Source organism: Oreochromis aureus, linkage group 7 (genome assembly GCF_013358895.1).
Source record: "Oreochromis aureus strain Israel breed Guangdong linkage group 7, ZZ_aureus, whole genome shotgun sequence".
Lineage (NCBI taxonomy): Eukaryota > Metazoa > Chordata > Actinopteri > Cichliformes > Cichlidae > Oreochromis > Oreochromis aureus.
The window spans coordinates 30,437,184-30,457,991 of record NC_052948.1 but is presented as its reverse complement, the minus strand read 5'-3'; the positions used below and the strand labels follow the sequence as shown (position 1 = coordinate 30,457,991).

At 44.2% G+C, this 20,808-nt stretch overlaps 2 protein-coding genes across 5 annotated transcripts; one reads left to right on the top strand and one right to left on the bottom strand.

Moving 5' to 3' along the window:
• The first annotated feature begins 210 nt into the window (after positions 1 to 210).
• dqx1 (DEAQ box RNA-dependent ATPase 1) lies at positions 211 to 11,987 on the top strand. Of its 3 annotated transcripts, none has more exons than XM_039615574.1 (12): positions 211 to 1,029; positions 2,998 to 3,232; positions 5,034 to 5,227; positions 6,012 to 6,465; positions 7,826 to 8,125; positions 8,252 to 8,351; positions 9,372 to 9,530; positions 9,708 to 9,899; positions 10,005 to 10,130; positions 10,414 to 10,604; positions 10,701 to 10,891; positions 11,160 to 11,987. In XM_039615574.1, exons 1-12 carry the CDS (start codon positions 1,019 to 1,021, stop codon positions 11,368 to 11,370), a joined length of 2,364 nt encoding a protein of 787 aa, XP_039471508.1. In that variant the 5' UTR covers positions 211 to 1,018; the 3' UTR covers positions 11,371 to 11,987. The 3 variants fall into 3 exon arrangements, with proteins under 3 accessions (XP_039471508.1, XP_039471507.1, XP_031613309.1); XM_039615573.1 differs by having other exon boundaries at positions 2,867 to 3,232; XM_031757449.2 differs by lacking the exons at positions 211 to 1,029; positions 2,998 to 3,232; positions 5,034 to 5,227 and adding an exon at positions 5,550 to 5,613.
• Positions 11,988 to 12,204: 217 nt separating this feature from the next.
• On the bottom strand, positions 12,205 to 19,462 carry LOC116334109 (histone-lysine N-methyltransferase SMYD1-like). Of its 2 annotated transcripts, XM_031757431.2 has the most exons (11): positions 19,293 to 19,462; positions 19,063 to 19,189; positions 17,510 to 17,686; positions 16,526 to 16,739; positions 16,303 to 16,433; positions 15,933 to 15,971; positions 14,475 to 14,661; positions 14,305 to 14,397; positions 14,031 to 14,194; positions 12,581 to 12,749; positions 12,359 to 12,500 (listed from the first exon to the last, which is right to left on the bottom strand). In XM_031757431.2, exons 2-11 carry the CDS (start codon positions 19,182 to 19,184, stop codon positions 12,408 to 12,410), a joined length of 1,389 nt encoding a protein of 462 aa, XP_031613291.1. In that variant the 5' UTR covers positions 19,185 to 19,189; positions 19,293 to 19,462; the 3' UTR covers positions 12,359 to 12,407. The 2 variants fall into 2 exon arrangements, with proteins under 2 accessions (XP_031613290.1, XP_031613291.1); XM_031757430.2 differs by lacking the exon at positions 19,293 to 19,462 and having other exon boundaries at positions 12,205 to 12,500; positions 19,063 to 19,286.
• Positions 19,463 to 20,808: the final 1,346 nt, after the last annotated feature.

The window sequence follows — 20,808 nt, the reverse complement described above, 5'->3', positions numbered from 1 at the left end:
AAATAAATTAGTTAATTAAACTGCTTATCCAGTGGATGTGGCTATAGATATACTTTATATTAGATAAATATCAGTGTAGTACAGCAAATTTTAAAATACAGATACAGAAATAAATACTTGCATCATGCCAAAAATAAATGTATAAATAAATATTTAAATATAAATCTTCATAAATAATCAACATATAAAATACAGGATTAAACAAATTATTGTTACAATACATTTAAAACATATCATTCAGTGTATACATACTGAAATAAGTCAATATAAACCATTAATTATGAAAATACAGAAATATATGAAATACAGACACATGAATATAAAATTACATAAAGAAAAACTTTTTTAAAGCTTACTCACCAAACATCAAAACTAACATTCATTTAGTTTTTATTTATTTAGACATTTATTCATTTTTTGTGTGACTTTGTACACTCAGTATTTTATTCATTTGTTTTTAATAATCTTAATTCTTCATGTATTACTGTGGTTATGTCTCGGGTCGCGCCACAGATCTCAGAGGGACGTAGTTACCTGCTGACCTTGGTACCACAGCTGCGCCCAAATAATACACATTCTTTTAATTTCTTCATAAGTAAAAAACAAACAAATAAAGGGATGTAGGAGGGGAGGAAAAAATGAAAGAAAATATTAACTGGGCTGTCTTTACTAAAGTAAAAATGTCGAGCTTGTTCCGTGAACGCCTCTCCGTCACGCTGTGAACTCTCCGAGGTTTCCTCAAAGCAACACGAGCTTTGACAGCTCGACATGCCAACATGGCGCCTGGCAGCTAACGCAGACACCTCCTCCTCCGTCTTTATCGTTATCTTTGTTAGCAGTGAGGAGATCAGCGGGCCCGGGGAGGATTCACAAAGAGGGTCGGTGAGCGGATGTCTGTCCCGGTCTCTGTCTCGCTGCTGTCCGGTACGTGAAGCCGGCTTGTTTCTGAACCGACAACAACAACAGGAGGAGCGGAGGGCGGGCTGGTTCAGCGGGGCTTCTTCACCTGTCGGCCGGTATGTCTCTCAGGTAAGAAGGCGTACCTGTGACGGCTCGTTGCTGTGCTGGCTTTCCTCCCTCTCGGCCAAGTCAGGTGACCCGTTGGCATTAAAATGGCTCTCAGAGATAAGAAAAGAGGAGCGTGCGGCTGACTGCTGTGACATTAGTCTGCTTAAATAGGCTCGTCAGGCTTATTAAGGTTAAAGGTCAGAAAGGTGCCACATCACCCTGATACAGGCTTATTTCACAGAGGCTGCTCTTATACCCGAGTTTCTCCTAAACAGAGACTCCACTGTCTCTGCTGTAGAGTCACAAGAGAAGGGCTTTTATTTGTCATCCAAATCTAATCAGTGGTTTTCATTAACACCTGAACCTGGTGTAGGCTCCACCCATGAGTGATTCATATTAGATAATCCTCTCCACTTATTCTGCTCCAAATTTTTATTTCTGGACTCCAACTGAATAGCTTTGCATGAGTCACACTTCAAAATAATCCTTCTTTATTATATACTGGGCTTATTTAGCTATTCTCTCTTTAATAGGGTGTCTTAATTATTGGCTGCCCCTCATAAACACAAGTGGGTGGAGCTTCTGTGTGACTGAGATGGCATGTTAGGAATATCCCCTCTGGCAGAGGCTCATATGATGGGTTCAGACCAGCCACATCTAACCACACAGTTTTCAGTAGCTGAGTAGAGCAAGAAAGCAGACATCGACATGAATGACCTGCTTCTGTTTCTCATCTTTCATTAAAAACAGATGCATTCTGCTTATTTCAAGCTATGTATTGAGCATATGAGTAGCTGAGGATGCTTTAAATTAAAAAATAATCCTCCTTCATCTTATAAAGTCGTCTTCTGATTGGTTGCCCCTCATAAACAGAAGTGGGTGGGCTACTGAGCAGGAGTATCCAGGCGGTCTGAGTAGCTTTTGTTACCTTAACGTAATTGAGGAATTTTTAATGATAATTAATAATGCAGTACATATCGAAAAACATGTCCTCAAGCTGCAGAGAGGCTTAAATAAAATAAAATATATTTATGTACTGTCTGGATAGATTGGTGGTGGTGGTGGTGGTGGGGGTTGGGGGGGGTGGGAGGGAGGCTTAACTGGAGACTATAAAGAAGGCATAGAAAAGGATGCATACTGGGAAAGCAGCAACAAAAGCTGAGTGCTGAAAAGCAGCACAGGTGGATAAATTTGGCTTGGTGCCGGCACATTTGGCAGGGCTGAGTATTTGATTATGGAGCTGCTCTCATCCGGTGTGCTTCTGGTCTGACTCTGGCACACCTGAAACCACACAAACACAAAAAGGAGACGCTCAGGGAGGGACGCAGGTCAGCAGGAGGGAAAGGGAGGGGGAGGAGGGTGTGGCACATGAAGCAAAATCTGTAGACAGCCTCTGTCATCTGTTTAACTTCCACCTGCTGGTTTTGCTTTGTGTGTGTTTGGATGTTTTTTGGCCATACAGAGCACTTACTGGACTTCGTCAAACCCTGAGGACCGCTGGAGAAATTAGGCGTGATCATGATCTAAAAATAGTTTAAAAATTTAACTCTCGCTGCACATGCCTACCTCAATGTTTCCCTCTTCTTTTGCTCTTATCTGCTTCTCTGTCTTCCTCACACATTAATAAGTGAGCCAAGCAGCAGGCACCCAGCAGGCTTTTGCTGCAGCTGTCTGATGACCACGGTGGCGTTTGGGCGGAGACGCGCATTCCTCAGCTACATACCTAACATGCTGCAGGTTCCTGTGAAGTCTCAGGAAGTAGTCTTGGCCCTCAGACTCTTCCTCTCTGGTTTTGCAGGAATTGGTGAACTTTCCTCGTTGTGACCTTTAGTTGTTTTGTTTTTTTTCCTCTCTGCAGGTAATCTAAAGAATCTCAGATAACCTGCTGATGATGTCATCACCAATGGCAGCAAAGCCATCCACTGCCTCTGCCTCCCAACTTCGGCCCTCCACAGCTCTGGACTCACTGTCCGTGTCTTCCCTCTTAAGCGGGGATCTGGACGATGAAGAAGACGGAGGAAGTCGAGGAGGTGAGGATGAAGGACTGGGAGACCTGGAGGTGAACCCGTATGATGGTTTGCCCTTTTCTTCGCGATACTATGCCCTGCTGGAGGAGAGGCAGCGCTTTCCAGTGTGGCGACTCAGGCAGAGTCTGCTGGAGCACCTTGAGAGCCACAACATGGTCCTACTGAGCGCGCCCAGTGGGTCTGGAAAAAGTACGCAGGTAACCACAGACAGGAAAACTTTTTTTTTTCTAAAATGTAACAAAGCCAGTCAGATCTGTGACTGCCTCCCAGTTGCTCCCATTTAGAGAGTTTCCTAATCCATATTTTCATTCTTGGACTCTACTACAGAGGCTTTGCATGACTCGCATCAAAATAATCCCTCTTTATCTTACACTTTCCACAGCTACGTTTGGCATCAAAAACGAGGCCTGATTTTTGGTATTTTCTATGTAAATTCTCACTGTGTTTTGAGTTTTGCTGGTTTAGAAGCCTGTGTGCTTTATGGTGGTTTTACTGGTCTCACTCATTTAACATCAGACTGAGCTGTACGTGTCCAGTCTGACACCCCGCCTTTTAACGTGACTCGTGTTTGGAGCCAGCCTCAAGTGGAAGCCTGGAGGTGGTTTCTGTGCCGGGTCTGTTTCTCAGGGATGATCTGGTTATCTATATACCTGCTCCATAGTTCCACCCACCCACAGGCTAATGAATGACACCATTAAACCACTGTGATAGACTCACAGTGCTGTGCTGTAACCTGAACACTCATTCTGTCCTGAAACACCCACAGATCTCATTTCCAGCACCTCCTCCTTCTCCTCCACCTCTCTGTGAGTCTTTATGTGCTCGTTCCTTCGGTCTCTGTTGATCGGCTGTTTTCTGTGATACCATCACTTTGTCTTTCTTTTTGTGTTACAGCCTTTATCTGCGCTGTCTGTTTATTAACCTGATTCTGGGTCACATAGCTGTTATCCCGTTGACCTTTGCCCCTCAGTGCGCTCACTGTATGTCAGTAATTTCTTCTGTTTTTACTCAGTGTTGAATGAGTCCTGATTTCCTCCTCAAGTTTTAATTTAGAAGAACAAAAAAGTATAATAAGGGTTAGGGGTGGGAGGTATAAACGGTATACAGTAGAAATGATATAAATTTTGCCAACGGTAAAGATTATGACTATACCGCTCTACCGCGATAGCGCATGTTGATGGTGTCATTAAGCTGCGCTTGTTTTGGTTGAAAGCATCGCAGCAGCTGCAAGCAATATCATCTGCAAATTGTGCCGGGCGACCGTAAAAGTGAAGAGACAAAGCACGTTTTGGAATATGAGGAAAGCCAAAAACTGCGCTACCTCCACTTCTGTACCATTGATTTATTAATTGAATTCCCTCGCAGCTGCTCTATTCCCATGTTGTTGCAGTATATTAATGATTAACCGGGTACATTTGTGTATATTCTGGGTCTGAATATTTTGCTTATTTTGTATTTAATTCTTTATTCTTAGTTGGGTCCCCATCAGCTTCCCCCTCCTCTTAAGATCAAATGAAAGCTTTGATTAAATATGGATTTAAGCTCCATTTAAGGCCCAGCTTGTTCTCTTTGGTCACGTGTGGATGACACGTCAGTTGGTAGTGTTATTGCTGTTCATAAGGGATGGATGTAGCCGTGGTGATGTCACCCACTGGTTTCGGCACCTTTTGAAGACGACTAAAGGTAGGCCAGGTGCAGGTTTTGGGACTTGTGAACTGGTTTCTTGTGGTGTCTGAGGTCATGCAGCATGGCAGTGGTTGGCTGGTCGCAGGCATGGCAGGCTCAGTGAGCAGACTTGACTAGCAGATGAGAGCAAATTCAAGCAAGAGAACCAATCACAAGCAGCAGTTAGAATTTGAATGCTTACAGCCAAATGACAGCAGTCCATCCAAAACCTCATGATGTTGCACAAGTATACTCTGAATTAAAGGCTTTGAAGAACTTTATTAAGTCTAAAAACATCGTGTGACCTCCGTCCTCCCCATGTGCTCACTGCAGGTTCCTCAGTGGTGCGTGGAGTATGCGCTCTCCTACGAGTTCTCTCATGGCCTCGTGTGCTGCTCGCAGCCTCACTCGGTGGCGGCGGTGAGTCTGGCCCTGCGTGTGGCCGATGAGATGGACCTCAGCCTGGGTCTGGAGGTCGGCTACAGAGTGCCCAACGATGACGGCTGCACGCCTGACACCATGCTCAGGTTAGATCGTTTTGAAATCTTACGCTGTGTTCAAAGTAATTTCATCTCTGTAGTGGCAAATAAAAAGTATTCAGATTATTCTGAAATTTCTCCCTTAGTGAGATATAATATATTTTTGAGATAAATGCTTTTTATTATGAATTATAATGTTATTTAAAAAATGAGGCACACAGTGCATAGAACAGAGCAGCACTGCTTCCCGTTCTCAGTTTCAAACAATGAGGTAATCGTAAGTAAAAGTAATCCATCTGCAGTAAACTTCAGACTGCTCTGAATCTTTGCTTCAGTATTTACACTAGATATTGTCTTTCTTCTGCTTTCAAGATCAGCTGCCAGCAGTATATCTTATAAGCATTGGATGCTGCCCCTCTGCAGGCTTCAAGAAGGTGATCAATCAGGGGGGTCTTAAAAAGATGGGAGCTGAAACGACTCGTTTCAGTTAGATGAACCGAATGGTTACATAAAGGCTCGGTGAAAGATAAATAAGGATTGTTTTGAACGGAGCTACTGCATCTCGTTCCCTGTTCTCATTTAACTCACAACAAGGAAGCAAGTATCAAATTATTCCTTTTGTTATCCTTTGAAAAGTCTTTGAAACGAACCTGCAAGAAAAATTTCATCCATGTTAAAGTTTAAACTTCTGCATCACTGGATTTCTTTGGTTCTGGATGAGAATATTCCTCGGCCTTTCTTCTTCAGCCTCACCTTCAATTCTTATTCTCTGTACACCTTTAGTTTCCTCTGAGATTGATCCCCGTGTCCTGTTTTGATGCCCTCTCCGCAGGTTTGTCAGCGACACGCTGCTGTTGGAGGAAATGATGTCAGACCCCCTGCTGCATCAGTACGGCGTTGTGGTCTTGGACGAGCTCCAGGAGCGCACAGTGCCCACAGACGTGCTGCTTGGCCTGCTGTGCGACGTCTGCCGCCAAAGGCCCGACAACTTCCGGGTGGTCCTCCTCACTCACCCCACTCTCGCCCCTCGGCTCGCCACCTTCCTGGGACCCTCCATCCCTCACCTCTCCCTGGACAACCTCCCCTCAGAGCCCGCTAATGGAGACCAGGAGGAGGAGGAAGAGGGTGGAGCAGTGAAAAGGAAGACTGTGAATGTGGAGGTGGAGACACTGTACAGGGAGCTTTCGGCGGGGAAGGAACCCACCGCCGTCGCCTGTCACATGGTGCTGGATCTGCACCGGAGAGGAGAGGAAGGAGACGTGATGGTGTTTCTGGCCAATGCACAGGTACACGAGTAAACAGCCACGGAGAGGAAAGTAAATCCTCCGAGGTTTTTTGTAACAGAATATCTTTAAAATTAATCTGCACATCAGCAGGCATGAAAATAATTTAAATACAACCTAAGATGAAGGAAAGCATTAATCATTTAACAAAAACTAAACCAAAGACTGATTTAATAATAATAATAGTGTACACTATATTAATCCCAAAAGAAATTAGTCTGTAGGAAATTAGTCCTCTGCATTTAACCCATTCACTCGGTGAAGCAGTGGGCAGCCACCAATCCAGAGCTCGGGGAGCAGTGTGTGGAGATGGTACCTTGCTCAGGGGTACCTCAGGGTTCGCCCCGACCTTCCAATGGGGCGAACACACTATGTACTGAGCTATCTCTGGTTCAAACAAAGTAAACAACACCTGGGCCTGTTGGTACAATCACACCTGATCTTATTCCTTTAACACGGTGTTTAGTTTTTACACTTTAACACAAAGCAAATTGCCCAAACCAATCTTCATTCTTTATTTTGAGCTGTAGAGTTTCACCACCTTTGTCCTGCAGAGCAATGAAATAAGGTCAGCTTCACCTGAGATGCGTCTGGGGCTTTGCAGGTGTCTGATGTCCCTTCTCAAATGAAACTACAAATATGCAGAAATCCCTCATGTGCTTTCTGTACATATTGACCTTCACTTTAGACTCTCATTTAAACTCCCTTTGTGTCAACATCACCACACCTCCTGCTCCTTCACTCACTGTTGAAGCCTGGCCTCCCTCGAGGGTGGTTTAGTTAGGATTACCTGGAGTGGAACAGTGTCAACTTCTTTTTAAATTGACACTAAGTGACAATCAGCTCGTCCTCAGTTTGGAGAAGCAACACTAGAAGAGAAGGACAGGTGCAAAATTAAACCAGGCCACCTAAAAACGTTCACTCTGTTAAGTGTGCTCTATATTTAGAATATTTTGACTTCTCTGTCTTCTATCAGAGAGTTAAAACCATCAAACTTTGGCAGGAGCATCATTTAACCTCACAGAACACAAGCTAGGTGAGGTTTTTTTGTGCTTGTTTGTTTGTGGACGCTGTTTTATTTTTAGAGAAATGCCCCAAAAGGAACCAACAGCACAAACAAGAGGGAAATCAGCAATGGAGACAAAACCGGTTATGTATCAGGTTGTAAATGTTTATTTCTGCTTTAATGTCAGGCACTTTAACATGGGAGTGTATGGGGACTGACTCACTGCTGCAGCTCCAGTGGACATCAGGGGAACTGCAGCTGTTGGTGCTTTTTTTCAGCCTGGTGATGAAAACGTGTCCCCTTAATCAAACCCTCTCAGTGGATTTAATCGTGTCCTGTCTCCTCTCTGTTAAACAGGAAATAGAAGAGTGCGCCGCCCTGCTGGAGAAGGAGTGTGTAGCTTTGAGTCCTCAGCTCGGCGCTCTGCGACTCCTCCCCCTCCACGCCGGACTGGGTGGGCTTACCCAGCGGATCTACGAGTCCGACCCTGATGCATCAGCTCTGAGGGAGGACGGCGGCTCTGAGGACAACTCGGCAGTGGGAGCTGGAGGTGTGGGCATAAAAAGGAAAGTCATCCTCACCGACGCACTCGCAGAGGCGTCCTTCTCACTGCCTGGAATTCGCTACGTCATCGACATGGGGCTCCAACTAAAAAATGTCAGTTTATGTTTTTGTATTAACAGCAATATTTCATGAAAAGTATTCTTTTTATTATAACTTAATAAACTTTACTCATATTCAGGCCTGTTTTTGAGCTTGAATTTAATTGATGTTCTGTGGTAGGTTTATAATCCACAAATTAGAGCGAACTCTCAGGTTCTGAGGACGATCAGCAAACACCAGGCCGACATGCGCACTCAGAGGGTGAACAGCCACCTTCCAGGTACGCCATCTGTTCAGGTTTCCCTCCCACACAAACTCTTCTGAAGTTTGCTGAAGAGTTATGAAGCACTGACTGAGCTAATCACAGCTCAAAGACTGAAAGATAAAACTCCATTGGTATTTCCCTTAGACTGTAAATAAAAGATGTCCATAGCTGCCATGATGTCACCTGCTGGTTTCTCAACTTTGGGGTTGAGAGTCTGAAGTGACCACTGAGCTATGAATTGCACATATTTGCATCCCCAGCTGGTCGCAGCAGATGCAGCCCCTACCTGAGCCTGATTCTGCTGGAGGCTTCTTCCTGTTAAAAGGAAGTTTTTCCTTTCCACTGTCACTAAGTGCTTGATCATAGGGTGTATTGCAGTATCTACCATTTTAAGGCAGCAGGACAGCTCATTTTTACAGTCGCTCCAGGCTGAACAGTGATAATCAGCCTGAACAGCTGCCGGGTAACTTCAAATGACCTGAAATTGATTTAGTGACAACAGCTCACTGAGATTTAGTTTAGATGCAATTTTACCAACTGATTAAAGGCAAAGGGAGCGACAAATTTTAACTTTTTTTTTTTTTTTTCAAAAAATAAGCTCAGTGCAGGATTTAGGGACAAACAGTCCAGAAACCTTTCAGATGGATGTATATGATAGCATAAATGTATCAGTGATTGGTTCTACAGAAGTAAAAGAAGACCATTAAACATGAGCAGAATACAGCGGTGATTAAATGGGTTTAACTTTAGGTGACTGTGAGGTGTAAAACAGAGTCGTCAATAAAAGTTTCCATGTAGTTATAGTGCAGTTCCTCTGGGCAGACTGCATGCTGCCATCTTATGGTAATGTTTGGTATTACATGGACAGGGAGAGGCCTAGCTCTGTATTTTTCTTCACACTCTGCTGGCCGCGTTAGATAATTCTGGGAGGTTTTGAACTATTTTTAAACAGGAGTTTACAGAAAATATGTCACTTAAATCGACCTGCAGTGTTTCACCATGGCTGTTAACTGTGACCTCTCTCACACCCTTTAGGCCTGTGCCTCCGTCTGTACTCCCAGTCCCTGTATGAAGAGGGGATGGCGGAGGCTCACAGTCCAGGTGTGATGGAGGAGAACCTCAGCCACCTGGTGCTGCTGCTGAAGAGGCTGGATATTGCCGACATGGGGCAGTGCAAGTTCCTGGACAGACCAGGTGACCTTTTACAAACCTCCTTTGTGCCACAGAGCGCACAGTGAAGGAGGTACAAGTTTGTACCCACGCTAAGGAGACAGTCTTCTTTAGCTCTCTAACATTAGAGTCTGGTGCTTCGTGGAGTGGTAGTAGTTTGGATTTACCCTCATACCCTCCTCTCTCTGCCCCTCCCTCCAGCCCCTGAGGCCCTGATGCAGGCCCTGGAGGACCTGGACTACCTGGCAGCGCTGGACGACGATGGAAACCTGTCAGAGGTCGGCATCATAATGTCAGAGCTGCCCTTGGAGCCGTCGCTGGCGAAAGCCCTGATCGCCGCCTGCGAGTACGACTGTGTCGACGAGCTGCTCACAATAGCCGCGATGCTCACGGGTAAGCGAGCATTACAGGAAGTGAAGCCCGATGAGAGACATTCGTTCTACGTTGACTCTTTTAATAAAGAACATGTGATCTGATCTTTGTGTTTTCTTGTTGCAGCTCCTTCCTGCTTTGTCACTGCAGAGCCCAGCAGAGAGGAGGCTGCCGTCACACACTGGAGGCCTCTGATGCACACAGAGGGAGATCACATGACTCTCATCAATATATATAATGCCTTCTTGGAGCGTACGTACACTTAACCTCCATCACAGATGTACTGTGCTCAGCAGTGATGCTGCAATATTTTTCCGGAGCTTTAGGCAACTTTTTTTCCATTAAACAGAGAAATTTAACAGAACAGCCTGTGGACTCATTTCCATGCTGTATTTGACATTAATAAAGTTGAAGCCTATAGGAAAACCCCCCCAAAACATTTTCACTGTTTTCTGGGTAAAAAGTCCTGAAATTCAATAACTGCTTCTGCTGGTCCCTCTCTGATTGCTGGCCTGTCTGTGTGTGATGACTGCAGACAATCAGGATGAGGCCTGGTGCACGACGAACTTCCTCTGTCACGCCGCCCTGCGATTGGCTGTAGTGATCAGGGCGCAGCTGCTGGAGGTGATGCAGCGGATAGAGCTTCCCGTTTCTCCTCCTGCTTTCGGATGCCAAGACAACTGCACGAACATCAAGCGTGCTCTCATCTCAGGCTTCTTCCTCAAAGTAAGCTCCTTGTTTTAAAAATATTTTTACCCATAGTTCTGCTCTTCAACTTGGTGAATTTGTGTAACACTGACTCCTCCTCCTCCTCCTCCTCAGGTGGCTCACGATGTGGACGGCTCCGGTAACTACCTCCTGCTAACTCACCGCCACGTGGCTCACCTTCACCCCTTCTCTTCTTACCTGTGTCGACAGCCGCGGCCCGACCCCCCCAGCTGGGTCCTCTACCACGAATTCACCATCTCCCGCGACAACTGCATTCGCATCGCCTCTGACGTTCACCCACAGATGTGAGTTAAAGCTGCGGATCGGCTGCAATGTAGTAAAAAAGTGGCTTCATGCAACTTTATTAAAATGAAAAACATTTTTAATCCCAGTGTCTGAGCAGATTATAGTCTAACTTAAAAATGAGACCTTCTGCAACTCTCTCAGCTGCCTCGAGCAGCCTCGGAAGGATGAGGGTGTAAAAGAGTCGTGTTTTGAGATGCTGTTGTCACTTAGTGCTGATTATTATCACCTTTAAGCATCTCTGTTGACGCCTGTCGTGATTCCTCGTAGGTTTGTGGAGCTGGCGCCACAGTACTTCCTTGGAAACCTGCCTTCGAGTGACGGGAAGGAGCTGCTGATGGAGCTGCGGCAGAGCCTAGAGCCGCCGGGGTTGTACGATCAGGAGGGGGCGACGCAGGAGCACGACCGGAGTCCCAGAGACGCTGAGGGGGGGCAGGAGCCTCACAATCAGTCCAGCACTGAGCTCTGTGCCATCCAATGAGAAGGGAGAAGGGGTGGAGCTTCTCAGGAGAGGATTCTGAAGAGTTGTCGGTCTTCTTGATGTGTGACTTTACACGTGCAACACTAATGTACAGTCCTGTGTGTCTCCTCTGTGTGGCGGCTATGAACACTCACACCTCCTCATTTCCTCCTCTTTTTTTTTTTTTTTTTGACTTTATTTAAAAATGAATCTCAAACATTTGCTTTTATTTAAAGAGAGATTTCTATGTTTCTATGAATTTAGAGTTTTAAATTAAAGACAAAAAAGGTAGGAGCGATGAGGGTGAAATACCGGAAGCAATACTCCCTGTTAGTGCACGACCTTTGACCTCTATGCAGACGCCCATGAAGAGGTGCTTCTCAGGGCTCACTGTGATCTGTCGTGATGCTGATGCTTTCCAGCTCTTTTGATACAGTTTTCTTGCTCAGTCTTTTCCCTTTTGAATAGAATTTGTGTCGGTGCAAAAACTGCTTGGAATAAAGTGAAGTTTTTCATGTTTTCAGGATTTCAGCTGAGTGATTTTTCACTTTGTAGCTACCTGATGTTTAACTTTTAAAGTCGCTTTGCTGTAAGATTTAAAACTGTCAGTTATTAAAGAGAATTTCCTCCTCCAAAGAGTCTGTTGGTCTGTCAGTGAGATTACACAAAAATGATGAGGCTAAACCACAGACAGAAGTAAAAAAAAAGGATGTAGCAACCGTGAGTTCAGCCACTGGTTTTGGATTTTTGGGGGAAGACTGTATTTCAACAAGAAGCAGGAGTGTCAACTTTGTCCTTGCTCAGCGAGCTGTGTAGATGCATTACTCAGGCAGATATAATTTACACTGAATGATAAACAATAATGATGCCTGTAGTAACAGGACATGTATTTCCACTTTTATTGTACATACATGCAGCATATTGCGTTACAAGCTGCAGCTTTGCAATCAGATCAATCTCTGCTCAGGGGGTGTTTGCAGAGCTTTAGGGGATTCAGTATGTACATGTCAGTGGACAGTTAGGATTGGAGCATCAGCGGTGAAGGAGGTTTCTGGTCTTCAGTGCTTCAGTGCGGCGTCCCTCATGGTTTGGTACGCAGCCTTGTTCTGCTTAAACATCTTCAGCTCCATCTCGGTCTGTGTGCGCATCCCCTAAAGCGCAAAGAAGTGAAATCAATGAATTTACAATTTATTATAGCACTTAAAGACCAAACATGTGAGTGCAGTGTGACCTCCAGGTCTTTGGTGATGGCGTGGTTGGGTCCATGGGTGACCATCAGGATGCGGTAGGCCTGACAGATCAGGCTGTGGCCCTCCTCGATCTGCCCTGCATGCCAGTGGGTGACACCTGCCCGCATAATGGCCATACCCAGCTGGGCGTTATTGGGGTGGTACAACTTCCTGTTCACAAAATCAAAGGGGGCAAAAGTCATCCAAAATCGACATTTTAGATGCTTTAGATACACACTCTAAAGCAATGAGTATATATTTTAAATTATTTATTCATTATTTGTAGGTTTACTTTATATTAACTCTCAGCTCCAGCTGGATTACAGGCCAGGTTGAAGTAGTGTGTCTCAAGCATTAATTTAAAAGGCGCTGATGTTTGGGCAGATCTGTTATGAAGTGATGGACTGTTTCAAAGCTCAGAAGCAGCAGATAAAAAAGCGTTAGAACCTAGGCTTTGTTTTCAACCATTTGAGTTGTGCTCCTCCACATCGAACGAGGCAGCTGAGGCAGTTTTGGTATCTGACTAGTATGCCACCTGGACACAATCTAAGTGAAGTGTTTCGGACAAATCCTGCCAGGATAAGGTCCTGGGGCAAACCCGGTACACGCCAGAGATGTTATTTTTAAAAATTTCATATTTACTTTTTCCTCAGTTTACATCAGCCTCATTGTCCAAGTTACTAACATAGCAACCACACAGGATAATGCTACCACCACCATGCTTTACTATAGGGATAGTTTTAGCAGATTACAGGCAGGGACTGATGTTTTACCTCAAAACTGTATTTTTTGCCTCATCAGATCTAATAGTCTGGATCCTTCCAGCTGTTCTAACAGAAAGGCCCTATTAATGAAGTACTACTTAGATGGCTGTCCCTAATCTCTTCAGGGGAAGCTTTGTTGGAATAACCAGTTCATCTTTGTTCCCCAATCAAGACCTCAGTCAGTTTCTCTATGAAGAGTCCTGGTGGTTCCCATCATGATAATTTTCAATCCTACAACTGTTTATAACTTGCATAGTTCACATTTCTGTATAACTGTATATCTCAGATTTCTGTATAGTTTTTATTTCATATTTATATCCTGTTCATAGCCTGTACATAGCTTGTACTCACTACAGCCTGTACATACTTATAGTTATAGAATATTCATAACATACTTCACACCGTGTACATTATAACATACCATAATAGACCCTTTTCTGTAATATACTTACACATCTATATTATTGCTAATATATATTGTAATATACCTATATCACGGCTAAAGCACTTCTGGATGGATGCAAACTGCATTTTGTTGCCCTGTACCTGTGACATGTGCAATGACAATTAAGTTGAATTCTATTCTATTCTATTCTATTCTATCTTCCATTTCACACATGGTTTTAGACCCTAGCCCCAAACCTGGCGGCTATGTTGATCTGATACACAATCTATTATCAGCACTAACCTGTATCCCTCCACCATCCTGTGGGCGTAGTCTGCTGCCTTGGCGAAGGACCGCTGGTATGACAGGACTTCGCTGGCGATGCTGAGCACTCGCAGCTTGTACAGGTTAGTATCTGCCAGGACATTCTCCTGCTTCTGCAGACACTCATAACACAACTTCAGCACCTGAGAGAGGAAAGGAGAGATGCTCACTCGACTGAAGGAGTTAACAAAAGCATGGCAACAGTCATCAAGAGAGGGTTAGGTTGAAGGAAGCTGACAGGGGCGTGGTGTACCTCATTGTAATCTCTCTCAACGCGTGACTTCTCAATCTTCTCCAAAGACTCCTTACTGAAGGCCGTTACCTCCTTTACCTTATCCACAGATGGCTGAGAGAAAGAGAGAAAAGTCGAGGTAAAACAACTGAAAATACACTTTAAAAACAGTCTAATGTTTGCCCTCGCACTTTGCTGTCTGCAACCGCTGTCATCAGGTCATCCTTGATGTGCTTGCTGCAGTGCTCACAGGTGCAGTCAAAGTGGAAACGCTCCTTCAGCTTCTTCTGGCGGTCAGCCGAAAGGTTCAGGAAGTCCACATAGCTCACGGTCAGCTCTTCCCCCTCAGGGATTTTCCCCAGAGCCCGTAGCTCAATCCTGGGACAGAGAAGGACCGGATGGTGTAGGTTCTCAGTCATCCAGGTCATGGTAGTCTAAGGAGCTTGGAAAGAAAGTGACTGGACTTCTTTAAGTTTCGTGAAGTCATTTCACCTCTCATTCAAAAGGCTTCTCCAGTTCTAAAACCATGTGGTGGAAAGTCTCAGGTATTTAAACCCCAGTGAGGGTTTACGATGGTTATCGAGCGTCTTAAGGGAAACTCTGAGGACATCACAATGCATGTAAATTGTTTTACAGTGGAGGAAACTGGACTTTGTTACCTATCTGAATATCTTGAATCCCGGAAGCCGATTAGTCCATGTCCACTATGATCTCTGCATACAAGTGTACTTTTAGAGATATGGGGCAGGTTGATCTCTTGTTTATAATCATTATGATAAGAGAGGTACTATCATCAGCCAGGAAAAGACCAAAACCAGCTATGAGCATCTCTCAGAAGCTTACTTTTTTATATCTAACAAGCGTTTACGAGCATTTTCTTCCTCATAAGCTTACATGAATGACCAACCTATTGGGTGATTTGTTAGCATTTACTGCTTTATCTCTTGGTTTTGATGCTTTGACACATCACAGGATAACTTGCAGGTTTATCAGTTCAATTCAATTTTATTTAGATAGTGCCAAGTCACAACAACAGCCTCAAAGTACTTTTGTAAGGTAAAAACCAAATGCAGCCCTGAGACTGGTGACGTTTTGGCTACTGTTTGGATACACTATATTTGAACTAACGTGGATATTTAGCTATACGCAACCTTAGTGGTTAACAGCCTTAGGTGGATCCTGTAGTCACTGTGTTATTAAATCGAAAACTTAAAAATGCAAAAGTTCTTATGGAAAAGCAGTTCACATCTAAGAACCTCTTTTAGTGCAACCAAACCTGCACAGATGCTATGAAGAGGAAACTATCCACAGAGATCAAAACTGATTTTCTACCAGGCTGTAAACATGTTTATTTCTGCTGTGAAGTTGTAAATTTTAACATTAGGGGTCTATGGGGACTTGTACACTTCTGGAGGGAGCCTCCAGTGGACATCACAGGAACTGCAACTCTAACCTCAACTTTGGGTGTTTTTTAGTCTAATACTTTTGTGTTTTTTTCCTCAGCCTCACAGGAAAAACAGAAAGATAATAAAACTGTGTACGTGGCATTCTGCGTTATAGCTGGAATAAACACTGGCGTGTGTGTCTGTATGTTCTCACTAAAGCCAAGTCATATGTCGAACCGAGTGGTGAACGTCTGGAAAACATACCTCCTCTGAGAGTGGAGAGCAGAGCTCACAGCTGACTGGCTGCAAAGAAAAGAGACAGTCAGACGTTTATACGCTGCACTCTGTTTAAAGTAAAGTATCAGTGTGGTCCACTAAACCTGCCAGACTCTGGCTTTATTACTGTACTTTACTTCCCTAATATATGCCTCCATATATATCTGTAAATTAAGTCGTCACAAGCACAAAAGACACATAATATATAACTTCTTAGCGTTAGGAGAATGAAATTCTGCATGCATTCAGCAAGTTTACCAAAGATTTTTTCTAATTGCTGTGTTTTGTTTTTTTTTATGAAAAGACCCTGATAGATTTATTTCATGACGGAGCAGTGCTCCGCAGCTCGGATACGTACTTCCCGTGGTTGAGGATGACGGTGCAGTTAGGCCAGCAGTCATGGTTGACCAGGCACAGGTTGGGAAAAAGACCCACACCCACAGCCTGCAGCCCTCTTTGGTCACTCAGGGTGAATCCATTACACTTGATCTGCAAGAACAGACACAGTTGGCAGGGAGGGTAAGAAGAGGCAGAGGCAGGGCTAGGATGGTGGATTTGGTGATTAATGATGAAACACTAACGATGCCAAAGATGTGTGAGATATAGTCGACAGAGTGCTGCCTCGTCCCGTAAGACCAGTACTGAAGGAACTTGTGCACGTCAGCCCGGAGCTGCTTAAAGTCTTCGGCGGCCAGGTCAGCCACATGCTCCTGCAGTTGGTCAACGGAGATCAGCTGACTGTCGGACGCGATGCCCGTGTCCTTGTGCATACGCCACAGCACACGAGCTGCCAAGCTGTCGCAGGAAGAAACAGGAAATTAAAGGTTCATTCATCCATGTCCAAGATTCCCGGGAATATCAGACAGATTATAGTCCAGGACATTAAACCTTGCAGGAAATGCATGATGTAGTGCAATGTTTCCAGGTATAGCTGGGATTTTGTTGTAGATGCACAATTCTAAAACAATCATGTGACACAAACCCCCAGCCTGGCTGATTTATTAGCCTCAGAGCCTGGAAGTTCAACCCCACTGATCATGACAGCAGCAAAGGCTTTAACCAGGTCACCGATGACCCATTAAGACTTTGGTTAAGCTTTTCAATTGGGTTGGTTGGAACACCCCAATTGAACCCCACCCCAAAAGAAACTTTACCTATTTAGCACGTGGTTAAAACAAAATCCAATGCTAATCTTAGCTTGAGATGAGTCACAGGTGATTTGGTGGGTTTCCAGGGATAACAGATAAATGGGATTGTTGGTAGTAACCAAATACAAAGCAAGATTGAGCACATTTGGACAAACCTTGCACTATCACATTTAACATCACTTCTGGTATTAATAAATCTTAGTTTAAGCACGCTTTCTGGTACTTTGCAGCCTGTAAACAGCTCTTAACTGCCGGGAATGTGTGAAGTCTGCAAGCATTCACGGTCTTTTCATACAAAGTTTATTTCCCTTCTCTTTTACAAACTTTATTTATCCAGGAAGCAAAAACATTTCAGATGTTAGCACATTTTTCGATGGTGGGAAAACCCAGAGGTCTCTGTCATGCACATTTTCTTACCGAATATTCTCGCTGGGCGCGCTGCCGAGCTTCTTGATGGCGCCACACTCCTGCTTGTGCTCGTTCCAGCACGCGGTCTGGCAGGTTCGGTCGCAGTAGTGGGCAAACTTGCACTGAGCGCAGCGGTGCAGATTGGCCTGATGGCGAAAGCAGCTGTGGCACACCTGGGTGGCCAAACTTAAAGAGAAACACAGACAGGTTATAGGTAAAATCACAGAGATGAGGAGTGCTCCTATGCTCAGAGAATAATGAAGGTATGTAGCTTTTTTTCTAGTTTCCCTGATTCTCATTTCTTTATCATTCTTTAAACCACACAGAAGTTTGCAGGTCTGTGTATACTGGTTATTCAGCCCTCTGTGCCGGTCCAAAACAACGCCAAGCAGCCTTGTTAATGCCTCTCACCACTTACAGCCTCCTCAGTCTCTTTGTAGTTTTGGACAGCTCCCGCCTTACACTGTGCAGAAACCCTCAGTGCATGCCTGCTTCGGTGAGCTGCCGTCTTGCAGATACGAGCTCTTATAAGGCTGTAACACTAACACTGCTACCAGATCTGTGTCTGGTATTCTAGCACATCAACAAACCAGTGTTCCCTTTAATACCAGCTGATTTTAGCCACCAGCAAATCATCACTAACCAAAACAAACATGTAGAAAGCTCAAAAAATCAGGAATCAGCTCCCACCTGATCCTGAGATCCAATAACTTTAGTTCATTTAATGAAGGCATAAATATTTTTACCTTCTTGTATGAAATTACAGTTACAGGCCCTCATCATAATATATCATAGTTTCAATAAAGATCAGAGATTTCATGTCCTTGTAGAGGAACAGAAAAAACAAACTGGTTCTCTGGATGTTTGTTTTCCAAAAATTTGATGGATAAATCTTCAAAACAATTAATCTTTTTCTTTTTTACCTACATTTGGACACAAGACTCATTATCTATGTCAAAAGGTCAACTCTCAACTTTGGTGCCAAAAAACAGAAACCAAGCTGGAACGACTTTAACCTCAAATGGCTGCAGCTTATTCAAACCACTGAAACCAGCAAAGCAGACCACATCAATCCAGTTCCTAATGACGTCGCACTGGCCTCCTGCGTGTCCCAGTTTGACTTTTGCTGTGTTGTCAAACATCCGTCCCTCTCAGATTTTCGGGGACAGGTCTGTTTTCTGTCTCCAGAGGCCAAACTAAACAGTGAGAATCAACCTGCAGATCACTGCATACCTGAAACAAACCACCACAAACTTTTTTATGTTCCATATGTGACGCTAAAAGGCGTTACACTCATAAATCTAATCTTATATTAATAAAACCTGAACGTTAAACCTTGTAAAGGTGTCATAATCCTTTCTGCTGGAGCCTCCTCACATTGCATCCAGAACTATGTCCCGCTCAAGTTCACATGACACCTCGATGGCCTTCGTGTTGCTGATGTCATAGAATTTGGAGGTCTAGAAGGAAGGTCATGACCCTGAGATGGTGACCAACGCCCACAGTCTGAGTACACCTGAGACGTGTTCATGCAAAACCCAGAACGACCAGGAGACCCGTACCTGTCAAAGACCACAGCTGCAAAGCTGGGCTCGGAGAAGATCACTTCCCCCGTGTTGAGCTCTTTGGCGGCCCTCAGGCCTCGACCTTTGCTCCCGGCATCAAACAGCTCGGCTCGCTCCATGTTCCCTACAGTCATTGTGCCGGGCAAACAAAACACAGAGGAGACAGTGAGAAAGGAGAAAGCAGCCGAGGGCGGGACAGGCTGAGGGAGTGCAGGACTCTCACTAACATTCGGGTGCCCTCTCTCTCTCCTCTTAGGCCGACCCCTGCAGAGGCCAAAAATAACCCTGAAGGGGTTGAACCACCTCAGCAGAGCGGTAAGAGTGGGAGGGAGGTGACGGAGGTAAGAGGTGGTGCGTGTGGGTGCTGAGGTAGGTGTCGTCCCCTTGTTTGGGTCGGTTCCCCCGGTGGTATTTTGGTCCAAGGCAGCTGTGGCTGTCTGTCAGAGGCACATGACAGGAAACAGATTCAGTGACTTTATCTTTGCTTTTTACAGTAGAGTGGAGGTGACTGCATTCAGTTTACACCCATTAACACATAAAAGAAGATTTTAAAAGTCTCAAAAAAAAGAAATTAAGTCACTTTAGTGTTAATTTTCATTGGAAAACAGACAGAAATACAAAGCCATGCTTCATATTTAAAACAATAAGCAGCTGCAGCCTGGGTTCAGGAACTCACCTCAAACTACATTATTCCTGTTTTAAAGTCACACCATCCACAAAGCGATGAGTCTGAAATAACTGCAGGCCTAATAACCAATAAACTGTATATCAGTCATGCTGACTGGTCACATGTGCAAATAAAAGAATTAAAAGATTCAGGACAAGTAGCGAAGAGGCGGCACCAATGAGAAAGTGAATCCAGGTGAAATAAAAGAACGCTGCCCTCGTTACTGTGGACAGGTGTGAGCTGCACACTCCGCACCAGTATGAGGAAAACCTGTATAAATGATATTTCCAGTAAATGTACATTGGTTACAGGCTGTAATTAAGGTCCTTAAAATAATACTAATATGTGGTGTAGCCTGAACAATCTGATCTATCGGCATCAGCATTTTAAATGGTTTGCAAATTGAAATAAGTAAAGAAGAGACGAGAGAAACACCATTCATCTGTGCTGTGAGTATCACTGTCACAGTTTATCCACCAGAGGGCACTCTTCAACAACACAGTTTGAGGATTTGTTCCAGTTTCTTCATTGACCCTCCCATCGACAGAGCTCCGGGGGAATCTTGTGAGTGCCGATTAATTCAGTCTTTCTTCTCTTTATTTTCATGAAATAATGGTGAAAAACCGTTAAATTATATTATTTCAGACTCACACGAGGTTCTCTGAGCTAACCGATGTATTTACTTTCTGTGACTGTGTGAATCAGTGATTTCACAATGTTTAGCTAACACACGGGCGGAGGATTTAAAGTCGCGGTACACAGTGTTGGTCGGTGTTGTGTTAACCGAGCACCGTTCATGCTGTACATCCAGTGACTTATTCCACTGTGAGTTTAACAGTTTAGAGCTGAAATCACTTAAATGAGACAAGAAGATGATCCAGCTCATCATCATAACATCTGTGCTCGCTGCATGCCATCACACTGTATAAAACACCTGATTCTACAAATGAAGGCTGTGATGAAAGAGTGAGCAGATTACTAAAAACTGACTGTGTCGCATTTTCTCTGTTTCACATCCAAACTGCTTTAAAAACAAACATATTGAGTTAGATTTTTCTTTAATCACTGCATCTACT

Bases quoted from the DNA above. Each gene is read 5' to 3' on its own strand.
- dqx1 (XM_039615573.1), top strand. From the start codon at position 2,897: ATGATGTCATCACCAATGGCAGCAAAGCCATCCACTGCCTCTGCCTCC. The intron at 3,233-5,033 runs GTAACCACAGAC...TGCTCACTGCAG, and splicing joins GGTCTGGAAAAAGTACGCAG to GTTCCTCAGTGGTGCGTGGA. The intron at 6,466-7,825 runs GTACACGAGTAA...TCTGTTAAACAG, and splicing joins TGTTTCTGGCCAATGCACAG to GAAATAGAAGAGTGCGCCGC.
- LOC116334109 (XM_031757430.2), bottom strand. From the start codon at position 19,199: ATGACTGTAGGGAACATGGAGCGAGCCGAGCTGTTTGATGCCGGGAGC. The intron at 16,434-16,525 runs GTTAGTGTTTCA...CTGTTCTTGCAG, and splicing joins TCTCACACATCTTTGGCATC to ATCAAGTGTAATGGATTCAC. The intron at 14,195-14,304 runs GTACACCACGCC...TTCCTCTCTCAG, and splicing joins TTGAGAGAGATTACAATGAG to GTGCTGAAGTTGTGTTATGA.